This window comes from Ranitomeya imitator, chromosome 4 (assembly GCF_032444005.1).
Source record: "Ranitomeya imitator isolate aRanImi1 chromosome 4, aRanImi1.pri, whole genome shotgun sequence".
In the NCBI taxonomy this organism is placed as follows: Eukaryota; Metazoa; Chordata; class Amphibia; order Anura; family Dendrobatidae; genus Ranitomeya; species Ranitomeya imitator.
In genome coordinates, this window is record NC_091285.1 from 66330741 (window position 1) to 66358126 (window position 27386).

The 27386-nt window shown below is 45.3% G+C and overlaps 1 protein-coding gene across 1 annotated transcript in view; it reads left to right on the plus strand.

Moving 5' to 3' along the window:
* The window catches only part of HMMR (hyaluronan mediated motility receptor), a 65075-nt gene that overhangs the window by 29610 nt on the left and 8079 nt on the right, over nucleotides 1-27386 (plus strand). Inside the window, exons 9-20 of the mRNA XM_069763796.1 lie at nucleotides 551-624; nucleotides 798-884; nucleotides 7240-7337; nucleotides 7783-7869; nucleotides 10396-10562; nucleotides 10640-10788; nucleotides 11451-11665; nucleotides 14009-14113; nucleotides 15201-16169; nucleotides 20191-20284; nucleotides 20587-20763; nucleotides 21721-21883. Coding sequence (XP_069619897.1) covers nucleotides 551-624; nucleotides 798-884; nucleotides 7240-7337; nucleotides 7783-7869; nucleotides 10396-10562; nucleotides 10640-10788; nucleotides 11451-11665; nucleotides 14009-14113; nucleotides 15201-16169; nucleotides 20191-20284; nucleotides 20587-20763; nucleotides 21721-21883 — 2385 coding nt within the window. The remainder of the gene's footprint in view (nucleotides 1-550; nucleotides 625-797; nucleotides 885-7239; nucleotides 7338-7782; nucleotides 7870-10395; nucleotides 10563-10639; nucleotides 10789-11450; nucleotides 11666-14008; nucleotides 14114-15200; nucleotides 16170-20190; nucleotides 20285-20586; nucleotides 20764-21720; nucleotides 21884-27386) is intronic.

Genomic DNA, 27386 nt, shown 5'->3' on the forward strand with positions numbered 1-27386 from the left:
TTTTTTTTTTTTGCAGAGCATGGTCTAAGGGAATAGCCGTGACCTGGATGTCGTCACAAGGACATTGGGTCACCATGGCAACAATCCGGCCCTTGCCATGTCATAGGGAATGCTAATTTGGAGGGGATAGGGTGCCCCCTCCCTCTCCCTGCCTTCTAAACCCTGCAATCAATAGCAGTATTTAGGGGGTTAAACTGTCGGGAGCGATGCAGGCACCTGCCAGAATCGGGTGTCTGCTATGTTAGCTAAGCACCCAGTGGCGATCACGCAGAGCTCCTGTGCCTGCAAAATTACTATGACGTACCCCGTATATACACGCACGCGTGAGGCAAAGATCATGGTTCAGTGGTGCGTTGTCGTGTAAGCAGAACTCGTGCTGCCGAGAACGACGGCGGCCTATTCACTCGCTCTGCGGATCGTTGACTTTGGTCTGTCCGTGTAAGCCGGCTCTTAAACAGCCACCGAATTAGTACGTTAAGCAGTCACCGTGCCACCATCCCTGTTTTTAATGCTATTCTGTAAGGCTGAGCTTATATTCCTTCTTTTTCAGTCTTAATTCAAGAATTGAAAGGAGAAAATCAGAATCTTGAGGCGTACCTATCACATGCCCATGAGAAGATGCAGGTAATTTTTTAAAAGGGTTTTCTTCTTTAGCTTTCTGCTATAGATACAAACAGCCGGTACGCTTCCTCCATTTACAGCAGTGATGCCACGTCGACAACGCTGCAGCCAATCAGTGGCTCTGATGATCGTCAGTCACTTAATCGTTGAATTAAATCTTGCAACTTCCTTTCCAGGATCTCGGACAGCAGATGAGCGCTCAAGAACAAGAATATGAAGGCAAATTACAAGTCGCAACGTCTCGGATATCTGAGCAGAGTCTGGTGAGGGCACAGACGACGTTATTATTTATTAGAAGTTCGTCTTTAACTACATAAATGCTTATTTGGAGGAAGACAGTTCGTTTTCTAGGCAGGTCTGCGTATATCCGTATAGTACACGCCATCATAGATTTTTATTATTTAGTGTGGAAATGACGAGGCTCAGAATGAATATTGATGGCATGTTGGTAGATCAGTGGTGGCCGGCTTCCTCCTCACTCGACCCTGCAGCAATGGCAGCTCTGCCTCCAGTCCCTTCTGTGGGAGCTGCAGTCAGTGTTCGGAGCTGCACCTCTCCGGCTCTGTACCCCGCTGCTACCCCAGAGGCTGGATGTGCACAAGCCGCTGATTGGTGGGACTTCAGTTTGCAAAATAAAAAATTCAGAGAAAATGTTTCGAACCAAAGAAGTTGTGTAATAATGAGAAATGACACAGGGAAAACGTTTTGAACACGCTTACTGAAATGTATTTAACCCCTTCTTGAAATGCGCCGTACTAGTACTGCTCTGCGGGAACTCGATACTAGTACGGCTGTGCGGTCTGACGGTGAGCACCATGGCAATTGCATGCGGGTGTCAGCTGTATGTGACAGCTGACGCCCCGCAGCAATGCCCACGAGCGGCACTGGTGCCAGTCGTGGACATTTAACCCCTCTGATGCCGCTGTCAGTAATGACCGCGACATACAGGGGCATTACGCAGGGACGGGGGCTCCCTCCGCTCTCCCACCGGAACAACGCGATGCGATCGCGTCGTTTCGGTGTTCTCCAAGGAGTCCCCGGATCCAAGATGGCCGTGGGACTCCGTCCGGGTCCTGAAGTGAGGTGGCTTCCCTTCGCCTGCTGAGAACAGCCACCTGCACTGCCTGTCAGATCTGAGATCGTGCTATGCAAAGTGTCAGATCAGCGATCTGATATAACAGTGATGTCCCACCCTGGGACAATGTTATAAAAAAAAAAAAAAAATAGAATGTGTATAAAAATTAAAAAAAATCCCCAAATAAAGAAAAAAAAAATATTTTCCAATAAATCCATTCATGTAAATAAAAAAACAAACAAAACAAAAGTACACATCTGGTATCGCCGCGTTCGTAACGACCAGCTCTGTAAAACTGTCCCACTAGTTAATCCCTTCAGTGAACACCGCAAAAAAAAACCAAAACAATGCTTTATCATACTGCCGAGCAAAAAGTGCAATAAAATGTGATTAAAAAAGACAGATCTAAATAACCATGGTACCGCTGAAAATGTAATTTTGTCCCACAAAAAAAGCCGCCATACATCATCAGCAGAAAAATAAAGTTACAGCTCTCAGAATAAAGCGATGCAAAAACAATTTTCTCCTTCGCCTCATTGGGGGACACAGACCGTGGTGTATGCTGCTGCTGCTGCCACTAGGAGGCTGACACGAAGTGATACACAGAAAGTTCTCTCCTCCCTGCAGTATACACCCTCCTGCTGGCTCCCAGCTAACCAGTTCTTGCTTAGTGTCTGTAGGAGGCACACGGACGGGTCAGCTATTCAGACCCAAAACTCTTTTTATTTTATTTTTACCTTTTACACTTTTGATTTTACTTTTTACAACGAAGCGGCGACTGATCCTTTCAAGGCTTCAGTCTCCCCAAACCATCAACAGGCGAGCATGGAGAGTGTCGCCTCTCCGTATCCTCTCCTGCGACGTGCCACGCCTGGGCTGATACTTAGGGGTGACGGGTCCCTTCAAGGGCACCAACCTCCTCACACCCTGAACGGACGAGCACATGGAGTGTCGCCTCCACGTTCCCTCTTCCCCAGTCAGGCCTATTGCCGGACAACTGGCCCTGTCCACCCGGGGACTGAACTCCGTGGATGTAGAGGCCCATCTCTATGGCGTCCAAGCAGCCCCCACTGTCCCACCACTGTTAAAGCAGATGGCACAAGGAGGCGGACGGTTCCTCTCCACCTCCCTAACAAAGGGATGGTCGATTGAGGCTTACACCTTTATCCCTGCACCGTCCACACGGCAATACCTGACCTGCAGCAGAACAGTAGAGTGCACGTGCTTTCCTCTGCGCTGAGACCCAGTCATCCGCTGCGGCTCCATGCCGGGGCACGCACCCATGGTGAGTGCATCCAGTCAGCGGTGGGCATCCGCAGTGGGATATTCACATGCTGACAGGCAGCCTCAGCTTCCCTGTGGCCCACTTCCCTGAGGTAACGATCCGGCCGCAAAAATTTAGCCCCTGGCTTCGGCCGATGTGTAGGCCGCATTCCAAAAGCCGCGCCCGCACTATGGCGCTAAGGCGGCTCCGTCCATCTTTTCTGGCGCTTCTCACCTGGCACAGGAGCGATTGCTTTTCTCAACCAACCAACGTCCCTCTATTCTACCCCTGGTATTGCTCCCGCCGGCTGCAGAATTTTAGGCCCCGGCTTTGGCCTATTCATGGAAGTCACAGGGGTGATGGTTTTGCATTGAAGGGGCACATTCAACTAGGTAAGAAAGTATTGCTTTCCCCTGTGCTTAAAGGCACAATGGCCAGCATTCCCTGGTCTTAAAGGCACATGACCAGTCCGAAACCGGTCACCCTAAATGAGCTCAGGAGCCCTCCGCCGCCGACCCCCAGAGTACCTAGTTCCCTGAGTGGGCTTTGTCACTGCTGCAACCCATGGATTCTCTGACCAAGAGATTGAATACCTCTGTGGCTCGGAGTGCTCGCAGGACCGATATATAGTCACCTTCCTTCATGCGAGCTGTCGGCTAGCAGGAGCCGCAAGTATTCTAGAAACGTACAGGCGTCTAGAAACCGCCTAGAAAACCGAAGTTTCATTTCCTGATCCCTCACCAATGATTTGCTGAGAACAAGACTCTGAATATGGATCGGATATTGCCTTGGTTCTGGACTCACTAGAACTTCAGAAGAGGATGGATTCACCGATTTATATCAAACCAATCTCTGTAAATTGACGAGGACTTTGGTTCTACTCTAGATCACGCAGTGTCCCTCATAAGGAGACTAAACTCCCTCGTAGAGCATTTGCCACTCACCCGGACAGGGAACGTCCGGATAAGTGATTCACTGGACAGAAGCGTCTGCAAGTGCGGTATCCTTTTTCAGCCAATATGCAAACACGTGGGGTGTCTGTCAATGTAAGTCTATGGGTGCAGAAACGCTGCAGTTTGGCACAAAAGTGACATGCTGCGGAAAAAAAAGCTGCCTTTCTGTGCGGGTTTTTCCGCAGCATGTGCACAACAAGTCTGCGTCTCCTATAGACTTACATTGGTTGTGCACTACACTGCGGATTTGATGGAATTCTGTGCGGCAAAAAACGCTGCGGATCTGCAATCAAATCCCCAATGTGTGCACACAGCCTTAGCATTTAGTGAACCTAGCAAAAACACCAAGCAAAAAACAAGTGTGGGATTGCACTTTTTTTGCAATTTCATCGCACTTTGAATTTTTTTCACATTTTCTGTTACACGACATGGTAAAACCAATGGTGTCGTTCAAAAGTAGAACTTGTCCCACAAAAGATAAGCCCCCACATGGCCATATTGACGGAAACATTATGGCTCTGGAAAGAAGGGGAGCGATAAACGGAAAAGCTCCAGGGGTGAAGGGGTTTAGGAACATGGATATGGACATATATATGGAAATAGACAGATGTGGGATAGATACATACAGATCTATCTATTTAATTCCATCTATCTATCTCTGTGTGTAATGGAGTGTGGGTTGGACAAATGTAAAAGAGGAGGTTGGACAGAAATGACACCACAAATCTTTTTGAAGAGAGAGGAGGGAGAGGTTTGGGTGTGTTTTTGGAGTGGCTGTGGTAGGTTCAGGCTTAGTGGCCAGTGCAATGCATCATGGAACTTGTAGTATTAGAGCACAATAACTCAGGAGAAAGGAAGTTGTCGATTAACCCCATGAGAGCTGGATCCAGCACTGAGGATGTGCTGCTACAGCATGATAAAAGGTAATATTGCTAAATTAAACAGTGGATGTTTTTCAGTAGCACATAAAAGCAAGATTTATGAAATAAAGTTATTTTAGTTGGCATCTTCTTTAAGGGCCTAAAAACTAAGTTTAAAAATTGCAACATTTTTAAAATTTTCGCCAAATTTGTTTTTTTCACAAACGCAAGTCATACCAAAGAAATGTAACCACTATCATAAAGTACAATATGTCACGAGAAAACAATCTTAGAATCACCAGGATCCGTTGAAACGTTCCAGAGTTATGTCATAAAGTGACAATGGTCAGAATTGGAAAAAAATGGCCTGGTCAGGAAGTTGAAAACAGGCTTTGGGGTGAAGAGGTTAATACTTCTTACAAAAGCCTTTGTTGGTGATGACCACTTCAAGATGCCTTCTGTGTGGAGTAACTAGTCGCAGACATTGCACAGGTGTGATTTTTGGCCTCTTCAAATCCAGAAGGTTCCGTGGACTCCTTCTTTGAACTTTGTGCTTTAGTTCCTTCCATAAATTTTCTGTTGGATTCAGGACAAATGATTGGTCTGGCCATTTATTTCTCTGAAACCAATTGTTTCCTTGCCTCTGTGTTTGGATAATTGTCTTGCTGAAATGTCCACCCTCGTTTCATCTTCATCATCCAGGTAGATGGCAGCAGACTTTTATTAAGTTTTTGTCCTTTGATCCTTCCTTTAATTATATGAAGCTTGCCAGTGCTGTATGCTGGGGAAAAAAACCCACATGATGTTCCCACCTCCAATCTTCACTGTTTTTAATATGATGCATAGTATTGCATCCAGAGTTCAGACTGGTCAGATGAGACCAAAATTGTTGTTGAGCAAACTCTAAACCAGGGCTGTGGAGTCGGTAAGCCAACCCTGAGTCTTCAATTTCCACGACAGAGACTTCGACTCCACCAACATGGACTCTGACTCCACAGCCCTGCTCTAAACGTACTTGAACATGCTTTTTGTTCAGCGATGGAGTCTTGAGTAGTGAGCGTGCTTATGGGCAATGGAGGTTGAGCATGTTTTGTCTTGAAACAATTGTACCTGCTTATTCCAGGTCTTACTGTATCTCTCCACATGGTTCTTGCATCTTGGACAACTCTTCTGATTCCTTTCAATCTTCTGTCTGAAATCTTTCAGGGAGCACCTGCTGGTGGCCGGTTTATGGTGACATTATGTTCTTTCCACGTCTGTATAATGGCCCCTGAAAATTGTTACTGAAGCTTCAGTAGTTTAGAACTCACATCTGTCCACCCCATCAGCATGTTTTGCAACAATAAGGTTGCAAAGCTCTTGTTACAGCTCACTGGTTTTACCCATTATATGTTTGTGGCAGGATTGATTTCTAATTACTGATTGATTTCAGCTAGTGTCATGACGTTCTGAACCTTTCTTCATGTGGTCAATACGTGGTTTTTTTTCACGGTGTCATTTTTAATTACACATTTATGGATCTCTATGGTTTTGAGTTATTTGCCTTTGTGGATTGTACGGGTTGGTACTGACATCTGGTGATTTCAAGTCAATAGCGCCTTTAGAAAATTAGTGATGGGTTCAGTTCTCACTTCACCATTTGTATGTTGTCATTTGTGATAACAGGTTGGACATGATTTTCTGGCATTTACACGTTTTCCTCCTTAGCCATTTTATGGACACGAGAGCAGTGCAGTCTTCGTGGAGCAGTATGTGATCAAGGTCTGTCAGCAGACACCATTCTATGGCCAAGAGGGCTGTGCAGTGTGACCAAATCTGCATTAATTGGTAGAAAGACAAATCTGTAATACTTGTATATTAGTAATTGCCACATGTCCCCTAACACATCTTTAGAAATGGTGGCTAACCCCCTTAAATATGCATAGCCCTTGGCGCATCAATTTTTGGTTGATTTTTTCTAGCTGTCCATCCCCATCAATGTGAAATGCTTAATTCTAATTAGAGCTGAGCAGATTTGTAGGACCCTGATCCAATGTCCACGTTGTTCCTCTGTGGCAGCTGGACTAGAGCATGGTTAACTACCACCCGCTGGCATCCTGGGCACCTCTTCTGATTAGGTTGCCCCACACCTCCCATGATGGAGCATACTGTCCATGGGAGGTTTGCAGGGCTCTGGCCGGCTACCATAGGCTACCAACCTGGCTGCTAAATCTTGGTCCTGCCTATAGTTTTGCTCATCTCATAGTGCTATCTATGGAGACTTTATTACTGCAACTTTATAAAAATACATAGTTGTGTAAGCAAATGCACGTGTTCCTCAATGGCCACTGGTCTTTAGAGAAGTAAACCATTTAGTGTTGGATATTGATGAGCCTGAATGAAGTCACCCGTGCACACACAGGTCTATGCCTGGTCCACACTACTGTCAGATTTATATTCTAAACCAAATATCTTCAACTCTTTCAGGCCCTCACCAGACTTGAAGACATTGAACATAAACTCCTGGAGGCTCAAACAAAGCTAGAAGAAGCTCTACAGAAAGTTACCCAGCTGGAAGTGCAGCTGTAAGTTGTGTCCACCTCCCCATGTAGGGGATAAATCTGTATATGTGCAAAGCCTTGCAAATAAGTAGAGCCAGTAACATTAGTAGACTTGTGCAATGTAATCTGCCAGTGATGCCACATCTCTAGTCGATGCAACGTCTTAAGATGTGGAGGGAATGGCTCTACTGTCCCATCCACTGCTTCAGTTCCCGTCCTAGCTCTGGGGTTCCCCCCCACTCCACTCCTCTTGGGTCCCCCTCCACTCCTCTTGGGTTCCCCCCCCATCCACTCCTCTTGGGTTCCCCCCCCCCCTTCACTCCTTTGGGTTCCCCCTCCACTCCACCCTAACCTCCTATTTCAGAGCTTCAGTATTTTTTGTCTTGCACTTGGTATTGGAGATGTTTCTACATGTTAATGGTCTTTTGGTTCCGTTCACATCAGTCATGTTTTATGTTCCCTCACCCAGTGCCAAAGCCGAAGAGGAAAGGATGAAGTTGGTGCAAGAGAAAGCTGAGACGGAGAAGAAGCTCTCCGATATGCTGGAGCAAATGAGGTTAATATCAGAATAGCTGGAACCCTGGGAGCAGGGACTGTCGCCTTCCATAGCCGGTGCATGGTCTGTAGAACGGTCTTAATATTGCGTATTGCTCGTTACGTCAGTTTCTGCAGTCGGTATTAGACTATGGCTGCACCGTGGCCTGTGTTGTGCGACACCAGCTTGATTGTGACTTTTCTGGTGCATGTCTAAATTAGAACTAACTTTTTGTTAAATAAAAATGGCCTTTTTTTTTTTTTGTCTGTGGCAGGTTAGTTGTGGTCAACGTGCAACAGAAAGATGGAATTGGAAACCTTTAGAACTAAATTAATGCATGGATTTAGGAAATGACTAGACTTGATCTCTCGACCAAACACTGCAATCTGTCGTGCTACACGTCTCCATATAGTCCTAGCATTAAAGAAACTAGTTACAAACTCTCCTGTTAGATTCCCTTTAATACCATCTACTACGATCAGCAGGTTTTATCTATTAATGGGAGAGTAGCATAATACATGGCCTGAATTTCAGGGATGTCACTTGTCAAGATGTGTGCTGTAGTTTCAGTGCAGACAGTGTTTATCTGTAGATTATCACTGCCGGACTGCAGCTCACGGGAGCAGCGGTCCAGCTAATCATTGTTACTCCGCCCCCACTACTGATCAGCAGCTGTGTATGCGGGGAGTCAAGGTTTGGGGGGGGGGGGGGAGGTGTATACAGAGCAGAGGACTTGGCTCTGCTACAACAGTAGACAAAACAAGTATTCTGTGAATACTACACCAGCCGCCTTTTAACCCCTACAGAACCTTTTGACATATATTTACATCAAAGGTCTTGTCCCTGTGTTTGCTGTGGGCATACCAAGCCCACACTTTCCCAGCAAATGATTTAATTGATCAGTCATCATGTGCCTTTAACAGCAATGGGTGGAGTAGTTCTCTGCCTGCAGCTGTTAACCTGTTAAATTCCCCTGTCAATCAGACAGTGGGATTTAACAAGCGCTGGCCTGAAACCTGTCATTCATTCCGCCGATCACGTGATCAGGGTGCACCGATGGGTTGTTATCACTGCTGGGGGTCTGCTAATGATATTGTGATTTCTGTTCAGTGTGTTTAAAAAAAAAAAAAAAAAAAACCTCTTCAAATCAATCCCCATTTGCCCCATTAAAACATTAGAAATAAAACCATAAAAAAATACACATTTAGTATCGCTGCGTTCATAAGTCTGATCAATATTTAAAATAAATTACTCCTCCTATTAATAAACGGCATAACAAAAAAAGTTAAAACTACAAGATAACTTTTTTTTTTTTTTTTTTCCTCGCTGTAACATTAAAGGGCGATCAAAACCTCAGATCTACCCCAAAATGGTATCAATAAAACTGTTAGCTTAGAGTGCAAAAAATAAGCCATCGCATAGACCCCAGATCCTGAAAAATGAAAACCGTTATGGGTCTTGGAAAGTGGTGACACAATTGAACTTTGCATTTAAAAAAAAAAAATTAATCACTTTTTGGAAATCAAGAGAGAATCTTGCTATAAGGGTAAGTTAACATTAGTCAAAAAAAATCCTGTCTCATCCAGAAAAGTTTTTTTTTTTTTTTTCACACTTGTCATCCATGTATAATACGATTTTTTGCAGCAGCTATTAACCTTTTACCGGACCATTTTCAGTTTCCTATGTTAAGGAAGAGTAATAGCGCATAACGCTACGGACTGCGCTAATGCAATGTCCCAAAAGGGATCGCGTGTGCCGATCCCGCTAGCGCAGATGTCCAATCTGCACTAGTGAGGAACGGACCGCGAACGCTGCAAGCAGCGTTCGAGGTCTGTCACTCAAATGACAGCACATCGCTACCGCACGCCCAATGTGGGCATGCGCTAGGGATGCGTTCGCCATTACAAGCAATAGCGGCGTTAACGGACTACGTTATGCCACGGTGTAACGTAGTCCGTTTAACGGGTTCACATAACGTAATGTGAACCTAGCCTTACAATGTATCTGTAAAAATCAGGTGCTATACTGTGGGCCCATATGCCATCCAGTCTGCTGTCCGTGAAAAAAACAAGACAATCAGACCGAAAATGTGAATGAGCCCAAACCATGGCAATGCACTCTAGGTCTATTTGAAGCAAAACATGGGAATCTGACAGCAGGTTTTTGCTGCGTAATTTGAGGACCGCATGATATAAATGTTAAAACGCAGAATTCAACATTGTGAGAAGCTAGGTGCTGTTCACGAACACTAAAGGCTTTATCACCTTGTAATTATCATTGCTGTGACTAGCTAGCCTGCAGGCACTTGTCTAACTCCGCCTCCTCCTTTGATAAGCATCTCATTGTCTATAGACATGGAGAGCCTGGTGGGGGCAGGGTTAGCTTTCTCAGCTCTAGCACATTGCTAAATCTAAACTCAGAATGGCTGCACTCAGTAAACTAAGTGACTACATGGTTGGATTCAGGGTAGGTTGGGCTTTTGGAGGATGTCACGAAGTTTCTAGAATGTTTACTACTGTGGAGCAAACGTGCAACTCTTATTTTCAGTGGTATAATGTTCCAAGCTGAAAACTACAAGCTGCTTCTAGACAAAGCTGAAGAAGAATTAAAGCAGAAAGAGGTGGAGCAGAAAAGCTTCAGCCAAAAGGAAGAGGAGCTATTGGGCAAAATGAGCGGGCTGGAGGCCAAGTATACTGAACTGCTGCAGGAAAAGGGTAAGCATCCGACTATGGTGTCCAAGACTTGTTTATATGGAAGCCAGTGCTAAGATGACTTGTTCCATATGTTACAGAAGGTCTCTTGGCAGAAAGCAACAGGCGAGAGAGCAGTCTGTCTGCAGAATTGGAAGCCCTGAAGCAGAATGTGAGCCAAGGAGATGGTGCGCGTCACACCCTACAGAAGCAAGGAGAAGAACTGGAAATGCTCCTGCAGAAGGAAATGGTAACCGATCTGCACCACTGCCCTTGTTCTTGAATTTGTCAAAGATGCAACTTCAGGAACTTGCTGCCCCCAGTTTCTTGCTTTGCTTTGGGTTGTGACATTCTAAAACAGTGTTCCCCAAGTCCGGTCCTCAAGAGCCACCAACAGGTCATGTTTTCAGTATTTCCTTGGTATTGCACAGGTGATGCAATTATCACCTGTGCAATACTAAGGAAATACTGAAAATATGACCTGTTGGTGGCTCTTGAGGACCGGACTTGGGGAACACTGTTTTAGAAGATAGTCGGCACTGGTACGAACCGGGCTGTCAGCCGAGAAGCAGCTTGGTCTCTGCAGCTAGGGCGAAGTACAGGAGAACTGAATCCAGTGATCCCGCTAGACTCTGGGTGGTGAGTAGGCGCTCTAGAGCATAGGCTGCATGCTTGCTCTTTTATTGCCTAGGTAACCGACCAGGTTGGGACTAAAGGCTGTAATGGTAACATGAGAATGGAAGAATTTTTAATTTTAGAGTTTATACATAATCACTTACAAATGTAGGGATTTTAAAAAGGGTCAATTGCAGAATTTTGTCTTTGCAATGTTACTTTTTTTTTCCCTTGACACAACCCCTTTTAAATGTAAATCTGCTTACTACCATAAGTTGTCCCCCTCATTCACCTCAGGAGACCTCCGGCGTGCTCAAGATGGAACTGCAGAAAGTGCAAGAAGAAATGATGAAAGAGAGGAGCCTTCTGGAAGATGAGCTGGAGGGGGCTCTGGATGAGCTGGATAGACTGCAACAGCAGGAGGAGGAGGCCGAGAAAATGATCCTCCATCTAGAGCAAGCAAACAAGGCACGGGCTGTGGAGCTGATCCGTCTAGAAGAAACTTTACGAGGGTGAGTTGCCCTTAAAATCCATTTCGTATTTTGTCCACTGGTGAACTGCAGAATTCCTGGCAGATTGACCCTTCTGAATGAAATGGAAGCATGTAGGGGTTTCTACAGAATTCTCATGTTGATGAGTTCTGTTTAATCTCCTCCATTTAGCAGGTACTGTATTGCGCTGCAGATCTTTTTCACAAATTTTCAAAGTAAATGTGAAGCAAATATGTAACTTTACTTTATTTAAAATATTGGCCTATCTATGACAAATTTTGGCAGACCTAACCAGTTTTTGATGGCCTCTTCTGTTGGAAAGGTGATGCCTCATAAGAAAGCCCTGCTTCATGCTAACGTTGAAATTATTGAATTGGTTACAGCTGTAAGTTGCTGTGCACTCTCCCCCATCATGGATGGGTGCAGCACCTACCTAACAAAAGGGCCCAAATGGTGCATGCTGCAGTTATCATTCTCTCCTTGTTCCTCCTCCTCCCCATAGGGCACCCATGTGAACCTCTGGCCCGCAGGGTGATTATACTTGTCCTGCGACACCTGCACCTCCCAGCATCGCACTTTCCAATGTATCTGCATCCTGGATGCCAGTTATAGTTGCAAGCAATGATGAAGGGAGTGGACCACTCCTCCCTTCATTGTGCCCATTGCACTGAGGCATCAGGTTAAAAGGGAAAATGATGTCACTGTTTTGCACCGAGCAATGCAGAGCTTCACAGTACGGTGTGGGCCCCATTTACATTGTGTGGAGGACTCTGTGGGGCCCATTTATACTGTGTGGAGGACGCTGGGGCCCATTTATACTGTGTGGAGGACTCTGGGGCCCATTTATACTGTGTGGAGGACTCTGTGGGGCCCATTTATACTGTGTGGAGGACTCTGTGGGGCCCATTTATACTGTGTGGAGGACTCTGTGGGGCCCATTTATACTGTGTGGAGGACTCTGGGGCCCATTTATACTGTGTGGAGGACTCTGTGGGGCCCATTTATACTGTGTGGAGGACGCTGGGGCCCATTTATACTGTGTGGAGGACTCTGGGGCCCATTTATACTGTGTGGAGGACTCTGTGGGGCCCATTTATACCGTGTGGAGGACTCTGTGGGGCCCATTTATACTGTGTGGAGGACTCTGGGGCCCATTTATACTGTGTGGAGGACTCTGTGGGGCCCATTTATACTGTGTGGAGGACTCTGTGGGGCCCATTTATACTGTGTGGAGGACTCTGGGGCCCATTTATACTGTGTTGAGGACTCTGTGGGGCCCATTTATACTGTGTGGAGGACTCTGTGGGGCCCATTTATACTGTGTGGAGGACTCTGTGGGGCCCATTTATACTGTGTGGAGGACTCTGTGGGGCCCATTTATACTGTGTGGAGGACTCTGTGGGGCCCATTTATACTGTGTGGAGGACTCTGTGGGGCCCATTTATACTGTGTGGAGGACTCTGTGGGGCCCATTTATACTGTGTGGAGGACTCTGTGGGGCCCATTTATACTGTGTGGAGGACTCTGGGGCCCATTTATACTGTGTGGAGGACTCTGTGGGGCCCATTTATACTGTGTGGAGGACTCTGGGGCCCATTTATACTGTGTTGAGGACTCTGTGGGGCCCATTTATACTGTGTGGAGGACTCTGTGGGGCCCATTTATACTGTGTGGAGGACTCTGTGGGGCCCATTTATACTGTGTGGAGGACTCTGTGGGGCCCATTTATACTGTGTGGAGGACTCTGTGGGGCCCATTTATACTGTGTGGAGGACTCTGTGGGGCCCATTTATACTGTGTGGAGGACTCTGTGGGGCCCATTTATACTGTGTGGAGGACTCTGTGGGGCCCATTTATACTGTGTGGAGGACTCTGGGGCCCATTTATACTGTGTGGAGGACTCTGTGGGGCCCATTTATACTGTGTGGAGGACTCTGTGGGGCCCATTTATACTGTGTGGAGAACTCTGTGGGGATCACAGTTGGAGCATCATACTGAGTTGGGGTTCAGAGGTACAGTAGGGTCATTATACAGTGTGTGGGGATATCGTACTTTGGGGGGGTCACATTTGTTGGCATCATACTTTACCTGTATTTATTAATTAAAGGTTTTTTTGTTTGTTTTTTCAATTACATTTAGATTGGGCCATTTACTCTTTACTGCTTTTGTTTTTTTAAATATGGAGGTTGGCCCTTGACTTTTTCCAAGTTTAAAATGTTGGCAGTGTATTTGAGTTTGACACACCTGCTCTAGGGTGTAATGGCTTCAGTCCTCTTCCTATCTGCTACTCGTAGTCCGTCCTGTATAACTTTGGTATTTATTCCATAGCCCTTCCTCATGCTAATCTTTCCATGTATTTAACAGGAAAAGTCAAGAGCTACAAAAAGCTAAAGAAAAGCACAAAATAGAACTTTCACAGCTTGAAGGAGAACACAAGAGCACCTTGTGCAAGCTTTCTGAATATGAAAGGTACCTGCATTAGTTTTATTATAAATCAATACTAATACGATCTCCTCCAAAAGGAAAGCCGTGTTGCCCATCGTGCAACTTTTCTGGGAAAGGGAAATGGTGCGCAACATGAACACTTCTGTGACATCTGCCCCAAGTGTCCGGTCGATGTTTACACTGCATGGATGGAGGGTGCTCTAGATCTGCGACTGCCCCATACAGCACAGCATGTATAATGGTCAACTTTTTTGTATAGTATGCTAAAGCATGTCAATATTTAATAGCTATATTGCTTCTGAATACTAAAAAAAATGACACGCTTTGCACACAATTTAGCCAAGTTATGTCTGCCCATCAACCAACGTCAAGGTGGTCTCAGAAAAACTGAATCCCTATCCATGTGAATACCTCTTAGGCTGATGTCTGAATTCCTAGGTGAATGTGGACACCTGTCAGCAATGCCTGCATTTATGGGTAGGTAGGACCCTTCTGTAATTAAAATCACCACATATTGAAGGGCAGAGTGCTTGGTCAGAGAGCACCTATTCACACTAGCTTGGGTGTGCCATTCAGATTTTTATTTGTTAACTCTGACCGAGCACTCCGCCCTTCAACATGTGATTTTTAATCACAGCAGGTTCCTACCTACCAATAAATGCAGGCATTGCTGAGAGGTCCACATTCACCTAGGAATTCAGTCATCAGCCTAAGAAAGGTATTCGCATGGATAGGGACACATCAGTTTTTCTGAGACCACCTTGACGTTGGTTGATGGGTAGACATAACTTGGCCAAATTGTGTACAAAGCGTCTCCATTTTTTTCGTAGTTTTCAGAAGCCATATTGCTATTCATATTTCAGATTTCACATTGACATGCTTTAGCACGATGGAGTGCAAATTTGTTTTGCATATTATACATGGAGGTAGCTGCTCCTAAGCACAGCAATTGGCACCTGAGCAGAGCTGCACTTTAACCCTTTAGATGCAATTGTCAAACGTGACTACAGCAATTAAGCGTTCGGAAATTGGGTCAGTGTAGTTCCTTTAAAAAAAAAAAATTATATATATGCTTTTTTTTTTTTTTTTTTTTTTTTTTTTTTTTTTGTAGTATCCAGTTTTCCGCAACCACAGAAATTGATTCACTGAAATCCACAAACGCTTGCTTACTGGAGAAACTCTCTCTGGCAGAAGATGATCGGAAACTTCTGCAGCAACACCTTGAGACTAAAGTAAAAGTCCTGCAGGAGTTAGAAGTGCAAAGCTGTCATCAGCAGGCCGAATCCACCCAAACAAAGGCCGCACTAGAAAACCAATTACTTGAGCTTCAGGAGTCACTGAGCATCATGGAAACCAGATTAAATAAACAGCTAATACAGATCCAACAGGCCTCAGAAACCGAGAATGGGCTCAAACAGCAACTTCTGGAGGTCCAGGAGTCTTCTGCCAGGAAGAAGGGGGAGTTGGAGAAGCTGATCCTTGAGCTCCAAGAATCCGCTTCCAAGAGTAAAGAGTTAGTACAACAGATTACTGTCCTGGAAGGCACGAAGGAGATATTGGAGCAGCAGGTGTATGGGCTTCAAGAGACCTCCAGAAAGCAGTTGCAGGTTCAGCACGTTGCAGAGACCACTAAAGACATGTTGGAGAAACAACTTTATGACCTCCAGGAAAGCTCAATAAAAACCAAGGAGATATTGGAAAAGCAACTGTTCGATCTGCAAGTGTCGTCAAGCAAAACTGTGTTTGAGTTAGAGCTTCAAGTCCTTGAGCTTCAGAAAGAATCCTCCAAAACTCGCAATGAAATGGCTCTGCAACTTGAGCAAACGACAAGAAAAAATATGGAAACGCTGGAGAAGGAAACCAATGACCTGCGCATTGTGTCTGATATAATCCGGAAAGAACTGGAGCAGCAGCTTCATGAGCTGCAAGAATCTTCACACAAGGCGCGTGAACGGTTAGAGGAGCAAGTTACTGATCTACAGAAGTCCCTGCTGATGGCCAAACAAGAAGCCGATGAGCAAAATGGTGAACTTGAAAGTCTTAAATCCCAACTTCAGGAGTTCAAAGATGAACACACAAGGTATTTATTAGATGTAATATCTTTAAAGATCTATGTGTTAAGGGAATCTGTGTCTTTGCTGCCTCCTCTGAGAGCAATGTAATGTAGGAAAACATATGTATCCGAGCTCAGAATGCTGACCCTGCCCCCACCACAGCTTTCTGTGTACATTGTATGTTGGTAGCAAGCTGCTAAGCACTTCTGAAGGGCAGGCTTGGACCAGGGCTCATGTGCCCATCAGTCCTGGTAATGATCACCTGCTGATAAAACACTCATTGTGCAGTATGGAAATAGGACACTCCCTTTAAGTGACACATCGCTGAAATCAGTGTCTTGACTTATACCTCATGTTTCCCTCAGATTACAATTCACCCCCACACAAAATGTTAAGTCATAATATTCTCTGGAACATGCCTTCTTTACCTGTACTACTTATGCAATCTGTCGCTCCGTCAGAAAGCTCGCTGTGTTAATTCAGATGAACATAAAGCTAAAGTGCTGTAGGATTGTCGAAGCCCTTCCCAAGTTGCTGGCTGTAGTCCAGGGGCGGGTAATCTTTTTTTTTTTTTTTTTTTTTTTTTCTATCAAGGGCCATTTGGATATTTACTCCATCCTTCAGGGGCCGTACAACCTCCACCCACAAAGTGCATCCTGACTCTGGCACTGGTTTCAGGACGTAATCTTTCATTGCATGCCCTTCAGTGTTCAGTAGTGAACACTGCGTGTGTGTGCTAACAGAGCAAGAAGAAATTAATGAGCCGATAACAATCAAAATACAGCTCCCTGCCCAAGAATGCGATCCCTGAGAATCTGCTTGGGGGCCTGATAAAAGGCCATTGAGGGTTGTAAATGGCCCTGGGGCCTGAGGTTCCCCACCCCTGCTCTAGTCCCTGTCCAGACTTTTTTTTTTTTTTTTTCCCCCCAATGAAGTAACATTGTGGATGACCTCGTTGCTATTAAAGGGAACCTGTCACCCCCAAAATCGCTGATTAGCTAAGCCCACCGGCAACGGGCTTAGCTACAACATTCTGGAATGTTGTAGATAAGCCCCCGATGTATCCTGAAAGATGAGAAAAGGGTTAGATTAGGCCGGCGTCACACTAGCGAGTTTTATGGACGTATGAGCGCAGAAAATACGTCCAGAAAATACGCATTGCGCACGGCCCAATGATTCTCTATGGGGCAGCTCCTATCGGCCGTATATTACGCATCCGTAATATACGGTATGTTACGGGCGTAGAAAATCGCAGCATGCTGCTTTTATCAGCGTATTGCGCAAAAAATAAGCTAATGAAAGTCTATGGGGGCGAGAAAATTACAGACCATGCATGTGACTTGCGAGAAATACGCAGCGGTGTTCTATAGAAAAGCCGGCAATTCAGTGCGGTGTACAGTAAAATCACACTGACAGGTTAGAATAGGTAGAATAAATGTGTACACAGTGTATGTATGTATATATGTGTGTGTATACATACATACATACATACATACATACATACATACATACATACATACCTGATCCTAACGCATCGGGTATTCTAGAATATGCATGTCCACATAGTATATTGCCGAGTGACATTGTATACAGCACAGAGCCACGTATTATATTGCCCAGCTACGTAGTATATTGCCCAGCCAGGTTTTTCACAGGTGAAAAAATAAAAAATAAACATATACTCCTCTTTCCAAGGGCCTGTTGTAGTCCACGGCAGCTTGCGGTCCCAGGGTTGGTATCAGAGCGCAGGACCTGTGATGACGTCTCAGTCACATGACCGTGACGTCATGGCAGGTCCTTCTGCCATACCATCTTTGCCACCGGAAACTGCAACGGAAGATGGCGGCCGGCGGGAGCGGCTCAGCGGACTACGGAGGGTGAGTATAGCAGGTTTATTTATTTAATTTTTTTTAACATTACATTTTTTACTATTGATGCCGCATAGGCAGCGTCAATAGTAAAAAAGTTGGGGACACACAGGGTTAATAGTGGCGGTAACGGAGTGCATTACCCGTGGCATAACGCGGTCCGTTACTGCCGGCATTAACCCTGTGTTAGCGGTGACCGGAGGGGAGTATGCGGGCGACAAAGACTGACTGCAGGGAGTAAGGAGCGGCCATTTTCTTCCGGACTCTGCCCGTCACTGATTGGTCGCGGCAGCCATGATGGGCAGCTGGCGAGACCTATCAGCGATTGAATAACCGTGACAGAAAGAAAGACAGACAGAAGTGACCCTTAAACAATTATATAGTATATGGATCCATGATATGTCCATTTTGCAAGCCTGCGAGAGAAAATCGCTGTACGGAAGCCATACGGATGACACACGGATAAATTTGTGTGTAAAAATCGCATCCTCGCATTGGATATGGAACAGTGCTTTGGGACAATTACTGCGTATTACGGCCATAAAAAATGGACCGTATTTACTTACGCCTAGTATGACGCCAGCCTTATATTCACCGGGGGGCAGTCCGGTTCGATGGGCGTCGTGGTTTGGTCCGGGGCCTCCCATCTTACGATGATGTCCTCTTCTTGTCTTCACACTGTGGCTCTGGAGCAGGCGTACTTTGTATGTCCTGTTGAGGGCAGAGCAAAGTACTGCGGTGCGCTGGGCCTCTCTGACCTTTCCCGGCACCTGCGCACTTCAGTACTTTGCTCTGCCCTCAACAGGGCAGAAAGAGTACGCTGGAGCCGCTGCGTGAATACAAGAAGAGGATGTCATCGTAAGAAGATGGGAGGCCCCGGACCGCAGCGGGAACGCCCCTGGGTGAGTATAATATAACCTCTTTTTCTCATCTTTCAGGATACATCGGGGGCTTATCTACAACATTCCAGAATGCTGTAGATAAGCCCCTGATGCCGGTGGGCTTGGCTCACCCTCGATTTTGGGGGTGACAGGTTCCCTTTAATATGACCACATAAACAGTTTGGTGCAGGAGGTTTCCTTCTGACAGAGATCCTCCTTTTTAGTTCAGAGCTCTCGGTAATTAAAGGTGATAGCTAGGACTTGGAGAAAAGGTAAAACATGTGGCGAAGCACTAACAGGCAGCAGCTGCTACCTACCTGCCTGTTGTACACGCCGCTGTTGATTGCCATCAGACCGCTCCTGCCTGCGACTCTGCTGCCTGTGCTGAGTGTCGGCTTCTTTTTCGCTCTGCTCTGTTGGTGGTGCAGGAATTCGATGTCATTCTGATTGACAGCTGGATTCCCAATGCCTAACTGGAGGAGCCATAAAGGCACAGATGATTGGCCTCGGGGAGACCAAAACATCCAACACTGCGGAGACACCATCACGTGTTTCTCGACGCAAGCAGTGAATAGCCAGGCCTTTCCCCGGGAAGGAACAACCACGGGAAGGGCAGCATCCTATGAAGGAAAGGGATGGGGGCAGTGTTCTGGAATCACTGCGTTGAGAAACACGTGATGGTGTCTCCGCAGTGTTGGATGTTTTGGTCTCCCCGAGGCCAATCATCTGTGCCTTTATAGCCTTTTTACTAGGCACTGCTCCTAATAGCCAGATTCCTACTCCACACTGATGAGGGGCAAAACCCCGAAACAGCTGTCTGTGGATGGATACCATGCTTGGCATAGGTGGCTTTCCTTCATAGGATGCTGCCCTTCCCGTGGTTGTTCCTTCCCGGGGAAAGGCCTGGCTATTCACTGCTTGCGTCGAGAAACACGTGATGGTGTCTCCGCAGCTTCTTTACATGCATCTGCATATTTCCCATAAGGGATGGGGGCAGTGTTCTGGAATCACTGCGTTGAGAAACACGTGATGGTGTCTCCGCAGTGTTGGATGTAACTGGAGGAGCCGACTGTCAATCAGAACAACATCAGAAGCCGCCGCTCTGTCGACATGTCAGTAGACATCTGATTTCCCAGCAGGAGCACTCTGTGCCAGCAATGAATGGCGACAGGTAGGTAGGAACTACCTGCTTGTTGGTGCTCGGGCACATTTTTTGCTTTTTTCCCCAAAGTCCCGGATATCCCCTTTAATCGCACACCTTGAGACTTGCATCTATAAACAATTGTTTCTTTCTACAGTAAAGAATCTGAATCTAATGAAGCAATTTTATTGGAAGCAAACAAATGGCGCACAATGTTTGAGGAGTTGCAGAATAAAGTTCGTCCATTTAAGGTAAGTGGAAGGATTTTGGAGAACTTGATGACAATGCATTTCTGTAATATTTTACCCTCTTGCAGAAATGTACAAAAAATGATGTAGCTCCAAGGTGCTGAATGGGAAATCTCCCCCAAACCCTTTCTTTATAGATTCTTTATTTTATAAGCGATGCAGTGATTGACAGTTTCCCGCTGAATAAGACCGACCCCTGGACTCTGCGGCATACAAACCCCGGTTATTTCACGCGACCAGATGCACGTGTTACTGAAGCTCCATGCTTTGTGCTGCTGCTCACATTTTCTGTTAATTCCCTGCAGGAACAATTGGATGCATTTGAAGCTGAAAAATCGGCCTTACTTAATGAACATGGCGCCGCTCAGGATGAACTGAACAAGCTTAGTGACGCGTATGCCAAGCTGCTGGGGCATCAGAACCAAAGGCAGAAGATTAAGCATGTAATGAAGCTGAAAGCGGAGAACTGTCAGCTGAAGCAGGTACTGTCTGTAAGACCCTAACCATGTCCTATACGGGAGCGGGATTCTCTCCACGCGGCCCATACTGCGATATTAATTGGCCGCCATCGGTCCCTGATGTGGCTGGAGATGAGCTATTAACCATTTCAGTGTTGTCTATCTGCCAGTAGGCTTTAACTGAAAACTGTGCTGCTGCTCACACTTCTAGACTGAATGCCCTAATTGCCGGCATCAAAGCACTTTTCTGAATATCAGCTATGAAATTACAAGGGAAGTGAAATGTAATTTTGTTTTCATAAAGTTGCATGTGTGGTCACTCCAGCTCTATTCCCACCCAGGATAGCCGCATCTTGCTTGAATAACGACTCCTTTTGCCTCAAGTCACACAGCATTTAGGCTACTTTCACACTTGCGTTTTTCAGCTTCCGTCACAATCCGTCGTTTTGAGAATGCAGGATCCTGCATTTTCCCATAGACTTGTATTAGTGACGGATGGCCATCCGTCGTGTCTGTTGTGCACTGGATGCGTTGTGTTTTGGCGCACCGTCGGCGTGAAAAACGTTCAATGAAACGTTTTTTTCGTACGTCGGATCCGCCATTTCCTACCGCGCATGCGCGGCCCGAACTCCGCCCCCTCCTCCCCGGGACTATACAGTGGGCGCGTTGAAAAACTGCATCCGCTGCCCACGTTGTGCCAAATTTTCACAACGTTCGTCGGTACGTCGCGCCGACTCTTGGCGACGCAAGTGTGAAAGTAGCCTTAGGCTGTCGGTAAAGCAGAAGGTGGCGCTGGGTGAATAATGGAGCTGGAGTGACAGAGGCTTCAAATCTACTGCCTCATTTCAATATCCATCCAAGCGATAGTTCTTCAGTAGTGGAAGAATGGACTGATCATGTACTGCTGGACTTCTGTTTTGCCACTGCTTAACTTTCTAGGGTGTTTGTTTTTTTGTTTTTTTTTTCCCCCTTTTCTTGAAGGAGGTGACCAAACTTAAAACGCAACTTTCCAAGGAGAAACAAACAGAAAGGCAGCTTCAATCCCACTTAAATGATCTGCAAGGTGCAAGGAGATTTGATCCATCCAAAGCGTTCCAGCATGATGTCAAGGAGAACGTTTATCCAAAGGTCCCTTTAAGAGATGGTAAGCCAAAACTCCTAGTCGGGACCACCTTATGTTACTAGTTGGGATTATAACCTAGTTTGCTGCAGTCTGTAGCACCACTGACGAGCTAAGGAATGAATGCTGCATTTGTAAATTACAAGTAGACTTATGACCTTCTGTAAAACTTCATGTAGCAATGTCAGACCTACATTTTATATACATTTGATAGTTTAGTATGCAAATAAAGAATGGCAGCACCTTTAAATAGTATAGGGCGCAAAAGTTCTCCCAGATGTTCAAAGTCCCTCCAAATGTGGAAAGAAAAATGTAGCATTCAATGGTTTAAGCTACCCAAGAATATTTTCAGCTCCAGACCTGAAGCCTTTATAAAGCATAGTGACCAATTACTTTGAGTGCAGATGGCACTGACTTGTAAACGTCACTACATAGTAGAGCAGCTGCACACAATCATGTGGCTGTCAGACACGGCCAGACTCCCTATAGAGAAAGTGGAGTCTGTGGCAATCTCTGCCTTCCACTCGCTGTATAGACGGTGCTAAACAAGCACTGTGTATCACAGGCATACATAATAATCATGGGGCCCCATAGCAGAAGTTCTAATTGGGACCACCCCCACAAAGTCGGTCACAGAAGAGCAGATCTCACTACTTTCCAGCCTTTACATTAATAATTCTCCTGCTGAAGTCCTACATTCCTCTTTTCATTGCCCCATAAAGTATGCCAAGAAAAGTGCATTTGAAACACCGCATGATATCCCCATGGTGAATTCCTCCACATGGACAAGTATAATGACCCTACTGCACCCAACCTCAACTTCCAAGGCAAAGTATGGTAACCCCCAACACCATATGATCCCCCACACAGCCCTCCATGCAGTATCATGGGCCTGCATACAGTATAATGGCCCCCATACAGCCCTCCATGCTGTATCATGGGCCTGCATACAGTATAATGGCCCCATACAGCCCTCCATGCGGTATCATGGGCCTGCATACAGTATAATGGCCCCATACAGCCCTCCATGCAGTATCATGGGCCTGCATACAGTATAATGGCCCCCATACAGCCCTCCATGCTGTATCATGGGCCTGCATACAGCATAATGGCCCCATACAGCCCTCCATGCGGTATCATGGGCCTGCATACAGTATAATGGCCCATACAGCCCTCCATGCAGTATCATGGGCCTGCATACAGTATAATGGCCGCCATACAGCCCTCCATGCAGTATCATGGGCCTGCATACAGTATAATGGCCCCCATACAGCCCTCCATGCAGTATCATGGGCCTGCATACAGTATAATGGCCCCCATAGAGCCCTCCATGCAGTATCATGGGCCTGCATACAGTATAATGGCCCCATACAGCCCTCCATGCAGTATCATGGGCCTGCATACAGTATAATGGCCCCCATACAGCCCTCCATGCAGTATCATGGACCACACACAAACTTACTTTATGCAAGCAATTATACAATATGAATGTCCTCCTACATAGCTCTTCAAATATAATGGCCGCACATAGCCTTCCATATAGGATAATGGGCCCCTTGTGGTCCTCCATACACTATAAAGCCATCAGTCACTGATTTTAAAACAAAAACTAAATAAATACTCTGGGAAGGCCCTTGTCATCTGAAGACAGGGGAAAAATTCTTCTTCTCTTCCAGATCGTCATTATGCGCGGTATCACAGGAGAGGAGCTATGAGATTCTAGCAAGATGGTATAGATGCCCCTCCATGGTGCATGTGGTGTTCCCCACGACCCCTGACACTTGCTGGAGATGTTTAAAGGAAATAGGCTCTTACATGCATATCTGGTGGGATTGCCCCCCCATAAAGGATCTGTGGTTGGCCGTCTTTGAACTTCATAATAAGTTGTCTATCACACAGATCCAACCTTCAGCAGGTCTAGCATTGCTGTCTCTATGCGACCTATCAATATCTAGGTTCAAGAGGGGTATCCTCAGACACTTTCTTACCGCAGTCAGAAATCTAATCCCTAGGTTTTGGAAACAAGAAAAATTTCCTACCCGTACAGAATTTGTGGCAGAACTTAATAGCATCTATAGAATGGAGCAGTTGATAAACCAGTCACCAGGTAACGTAGAGAAAACCTACAACATATGGGCCCCTTGGATCGCTTTTAGGGAAGCTCCTGAACTGGATCTCTGGGTTTCCAGAACCCGACACACTATGTAGCTTATTGTCGTATGCCTTCGGGCCGTATCTCGGCATGTATCCTGTCCGCTGGGCTACGGGGGTAGCCACACTCCTTCCCTGAATTCCTCACCCCCTCAATTACCCTTCTCTTCTTCTTCTTTCTACCCTCTTTTCTTCCCTCTATCTTACTTATCTTAGTTCTTTAATGTTAATAATTCATAATTTCGGGATAGTCAATAGCATTATTAATAAGAAAAGTATATCGCAAGAGATAAATGTAACTATGCTCTTCTTGTTTGACTTAAAATTATTGCCTATCATTGCACTGATTTATAAGTTTGTACGGTTTACCTTTATTCTTTACTGCTGTGACCAATAAAAATGATTTATACAAAAAAAAAAAAACTAAATAAATACAATTCTCACCTCTCCTCGTTCCACCCGATGCCCCGTCTCCTGAGCGTTGTGAAGCACAGCACATCTTAGGACAGTGGGCGACTGTAATCCTGTCATTGCGCCCATCGCTGTAACTCGTCAGACGTCGAGGCAAAATAACTGGGGGTGGAGGAGTCCGCTGACCCTCCCTCCATCATTGATCGCGTTGCCTGAGGGGAGGGGATAACCCCAGAACCGCCCCCCCAAGGCTCGATGGCAATTATGTGGCCTGCTGCCACTGGCGATATGCCGCTGCTGTATATACAGTAATATACAATGCACGAACTACACTCCCTCCTCCAGACCAATTATTTTTGCTAGTGTAGGGAGGGAATAGGAGATTCTGGGTCCTAAGACATTCATTTTTATTTTATTTTTTTCCACTTCCTGGGGGGCACAATTTGTGAAATAAGCAAAAAAAGCACTACCAATTCAGTTTGCTAAAAATTGCGACCGCTTAACCTGTGTGGGGGTGTTTGAGATGGATATAGATGTGTGTATATGGTGTATGTATTATCTCTATTACATGAAGGGGAACAAATCTAAAAATGAATTTCAGTGGACATGCATTTTGCTTGTTGTCTTCATGCTCATTTTTTTTTTTTTTTTTGTTTATATCAAGCAATATATGTAAGAAAATAGTACAAATCACTCCCCAAACTTCATGGGAATATAGAGGCAAAAATAACTTCACATCAGAGTGCCCAGTTTTGTAGCTCCCTAACCCCTGGTTTGCCTTTACAGGCTGGCCGATAATGAGCCTTATTCCTCAGCTGCACTTTTTCCTGGCGCTGCGTAATAAGAGTATAGTGCTGCCCTGCAGAGGAAAATCTCGTGGGTGCTCTCTGTATTTAACAGCTGACGCCCTGCAGCATCTGCCTGAACTGGTTTTTGAACTGATTAACCCCTTAAATGCTACTTTCAATCACAATGGTGGCATTTTAGTGGTTAAAAGGGGGTTAAAACACCCCCTTTAACATAATCTGCCCCCCTTGATCAGAATTGTGGGTGCTGATGGTTGCCATCGCACCGGGAGGAGTCTTCAGTGTATGTGACCAGCGATGAAGTTAAAATAAAAAAAATTATGTTGTGCCACAGTGGGACTAGGTTAGAAATTAAAACCATGAAAGTATGTATATGTGCAGTGGCATGTAAGTTTGGGCACTCCTGGTGAAAATTACTATTATTGTAACAGTTAAGTTGAAGATGAGATTATCTCTAAAAGGGCTAAAGTTTAGAGGACACATTTCCTTTGTATTTTTGGGCAGGTTTTTTTTTACGTTTAAAAAAAAAAAAAATTACAAAAAGGAAAATGGACAGATGGGGAAAAGATTGGGCACCCTTTGAGATGTGTGTTCAGATTACTTTGACCAATTTTTCAGACCATAAATAGTCTTGGGGTTATGGTTTGTTCACAATCATGGTTAGGAAAGGCCAAGTGATGCACATTTCTAGCATTATAAAAACCCAGCCTCCTCTAACCTTGTGCCAAAAAACAGCAGCAATGGGTTCTTTTGAGCAGCTGTCTCGCACTCTGGAAATGGTGCAGGTCCACAAACCAGGAGAAGCCTATAAGATGGGAAAGCATTTTCAAGTTGCCCTTTCCTCAGTTCAAAATGTAATTACGATATGGCATTTAACAGGAACAGTGAAAGTTAAGATAGTCTGGAAGACTAGCAAGCCTATGAGCAGCTCACACAAAGTTTGCTTAGAGAGGCAAATCAGAACCCCCTGGGAAAAGATCTTCATAAAGATTTAGCAGATTTTGAACAGAAAAACGTAACACAACTGCAGAGACATCTGCACAAATCTGGCCTTCTTGACGAGTCATCATAAGAAAACCTCTTCTGCATCCTCACTAACAGACTCCACGTCCAAAGTATGCAAATTAACATCTAAACAAGCCTGATGCTTTATGGAATGAAATCTTTTGAACAGATGAGGTTAAAATAGAACTTTTTGGCCACAATGGTCAAAGGCTGTGTCAAAAAATGCACAGAATTTCAGGAAAATAACTTGCCAAAAATTAAGCATGGGGGTGGATCAATCGTGCTCTGGGATGCAACCAATAGCACGGGGAATGTTTCTCTGGTAGAGGGAAGAATGAATTCAATTAAATTGCAACAAATTCTTGATGCAAACAGAACACCATTTGTTAAAAAGCTGAAGTTGAAAAGAAGATGGCTTCTAGAAGTGGATTTTGACTAGTGTTTAGGATCATTATCCATAATACAGTCATGGACAAAAATTTTGAGAATGAGACAAATATTAATTTTTCCAAAGTCTACTGCTTTATTTTTTCTAATGACAATTTGCATATACTCCTGAATGTCAGAGTGATCAGCTTAACAGCAATTACTGTACTTGCAAAGTCAATATTTGCCCAGAAAATGAACTTTAACCCCCAAAACACATTTCAACATCATTGCAGTCCTGCCTTAAAAGGAGCAGCTAACACCGTTTTAGTGATTGATCCATTAACACAGGTGTGGGTGTTGATGAGGACAGGGCTGGCGATCAATCAGTCATGATTAAGTAAGAATGACATCACTGGACACTTTAAAAGGAGGCTGGTGCTTGGTATCATTGTTTCTCTTCAGTTAACCATGGTTATCTCTAAAGAAACACGTGCAGCCATCATCGCACTGCACAAAAATGGCCTAACAGGGAAGAGTATCGCATCTACAAAGATTGCACCTCAGTCAACAATCTATTGCATCATCAAGAACTTCAAGGAGAGAGCTTCCATTGTTGTCAAAAAGGCTCCAGGGCGCCCAAGAAAGACCAGCAAGCGCCAGGACCGTATCTTAAAACTGTTTCAGCTGCGGGATCGGACTACCAGCAGTGCCGAGCTTGCTCAGGAATGGCAGCAGGCTGGTACACACACTGAGGCGGAGACTCTTTGAGCAAGGCCTGGTTTCAA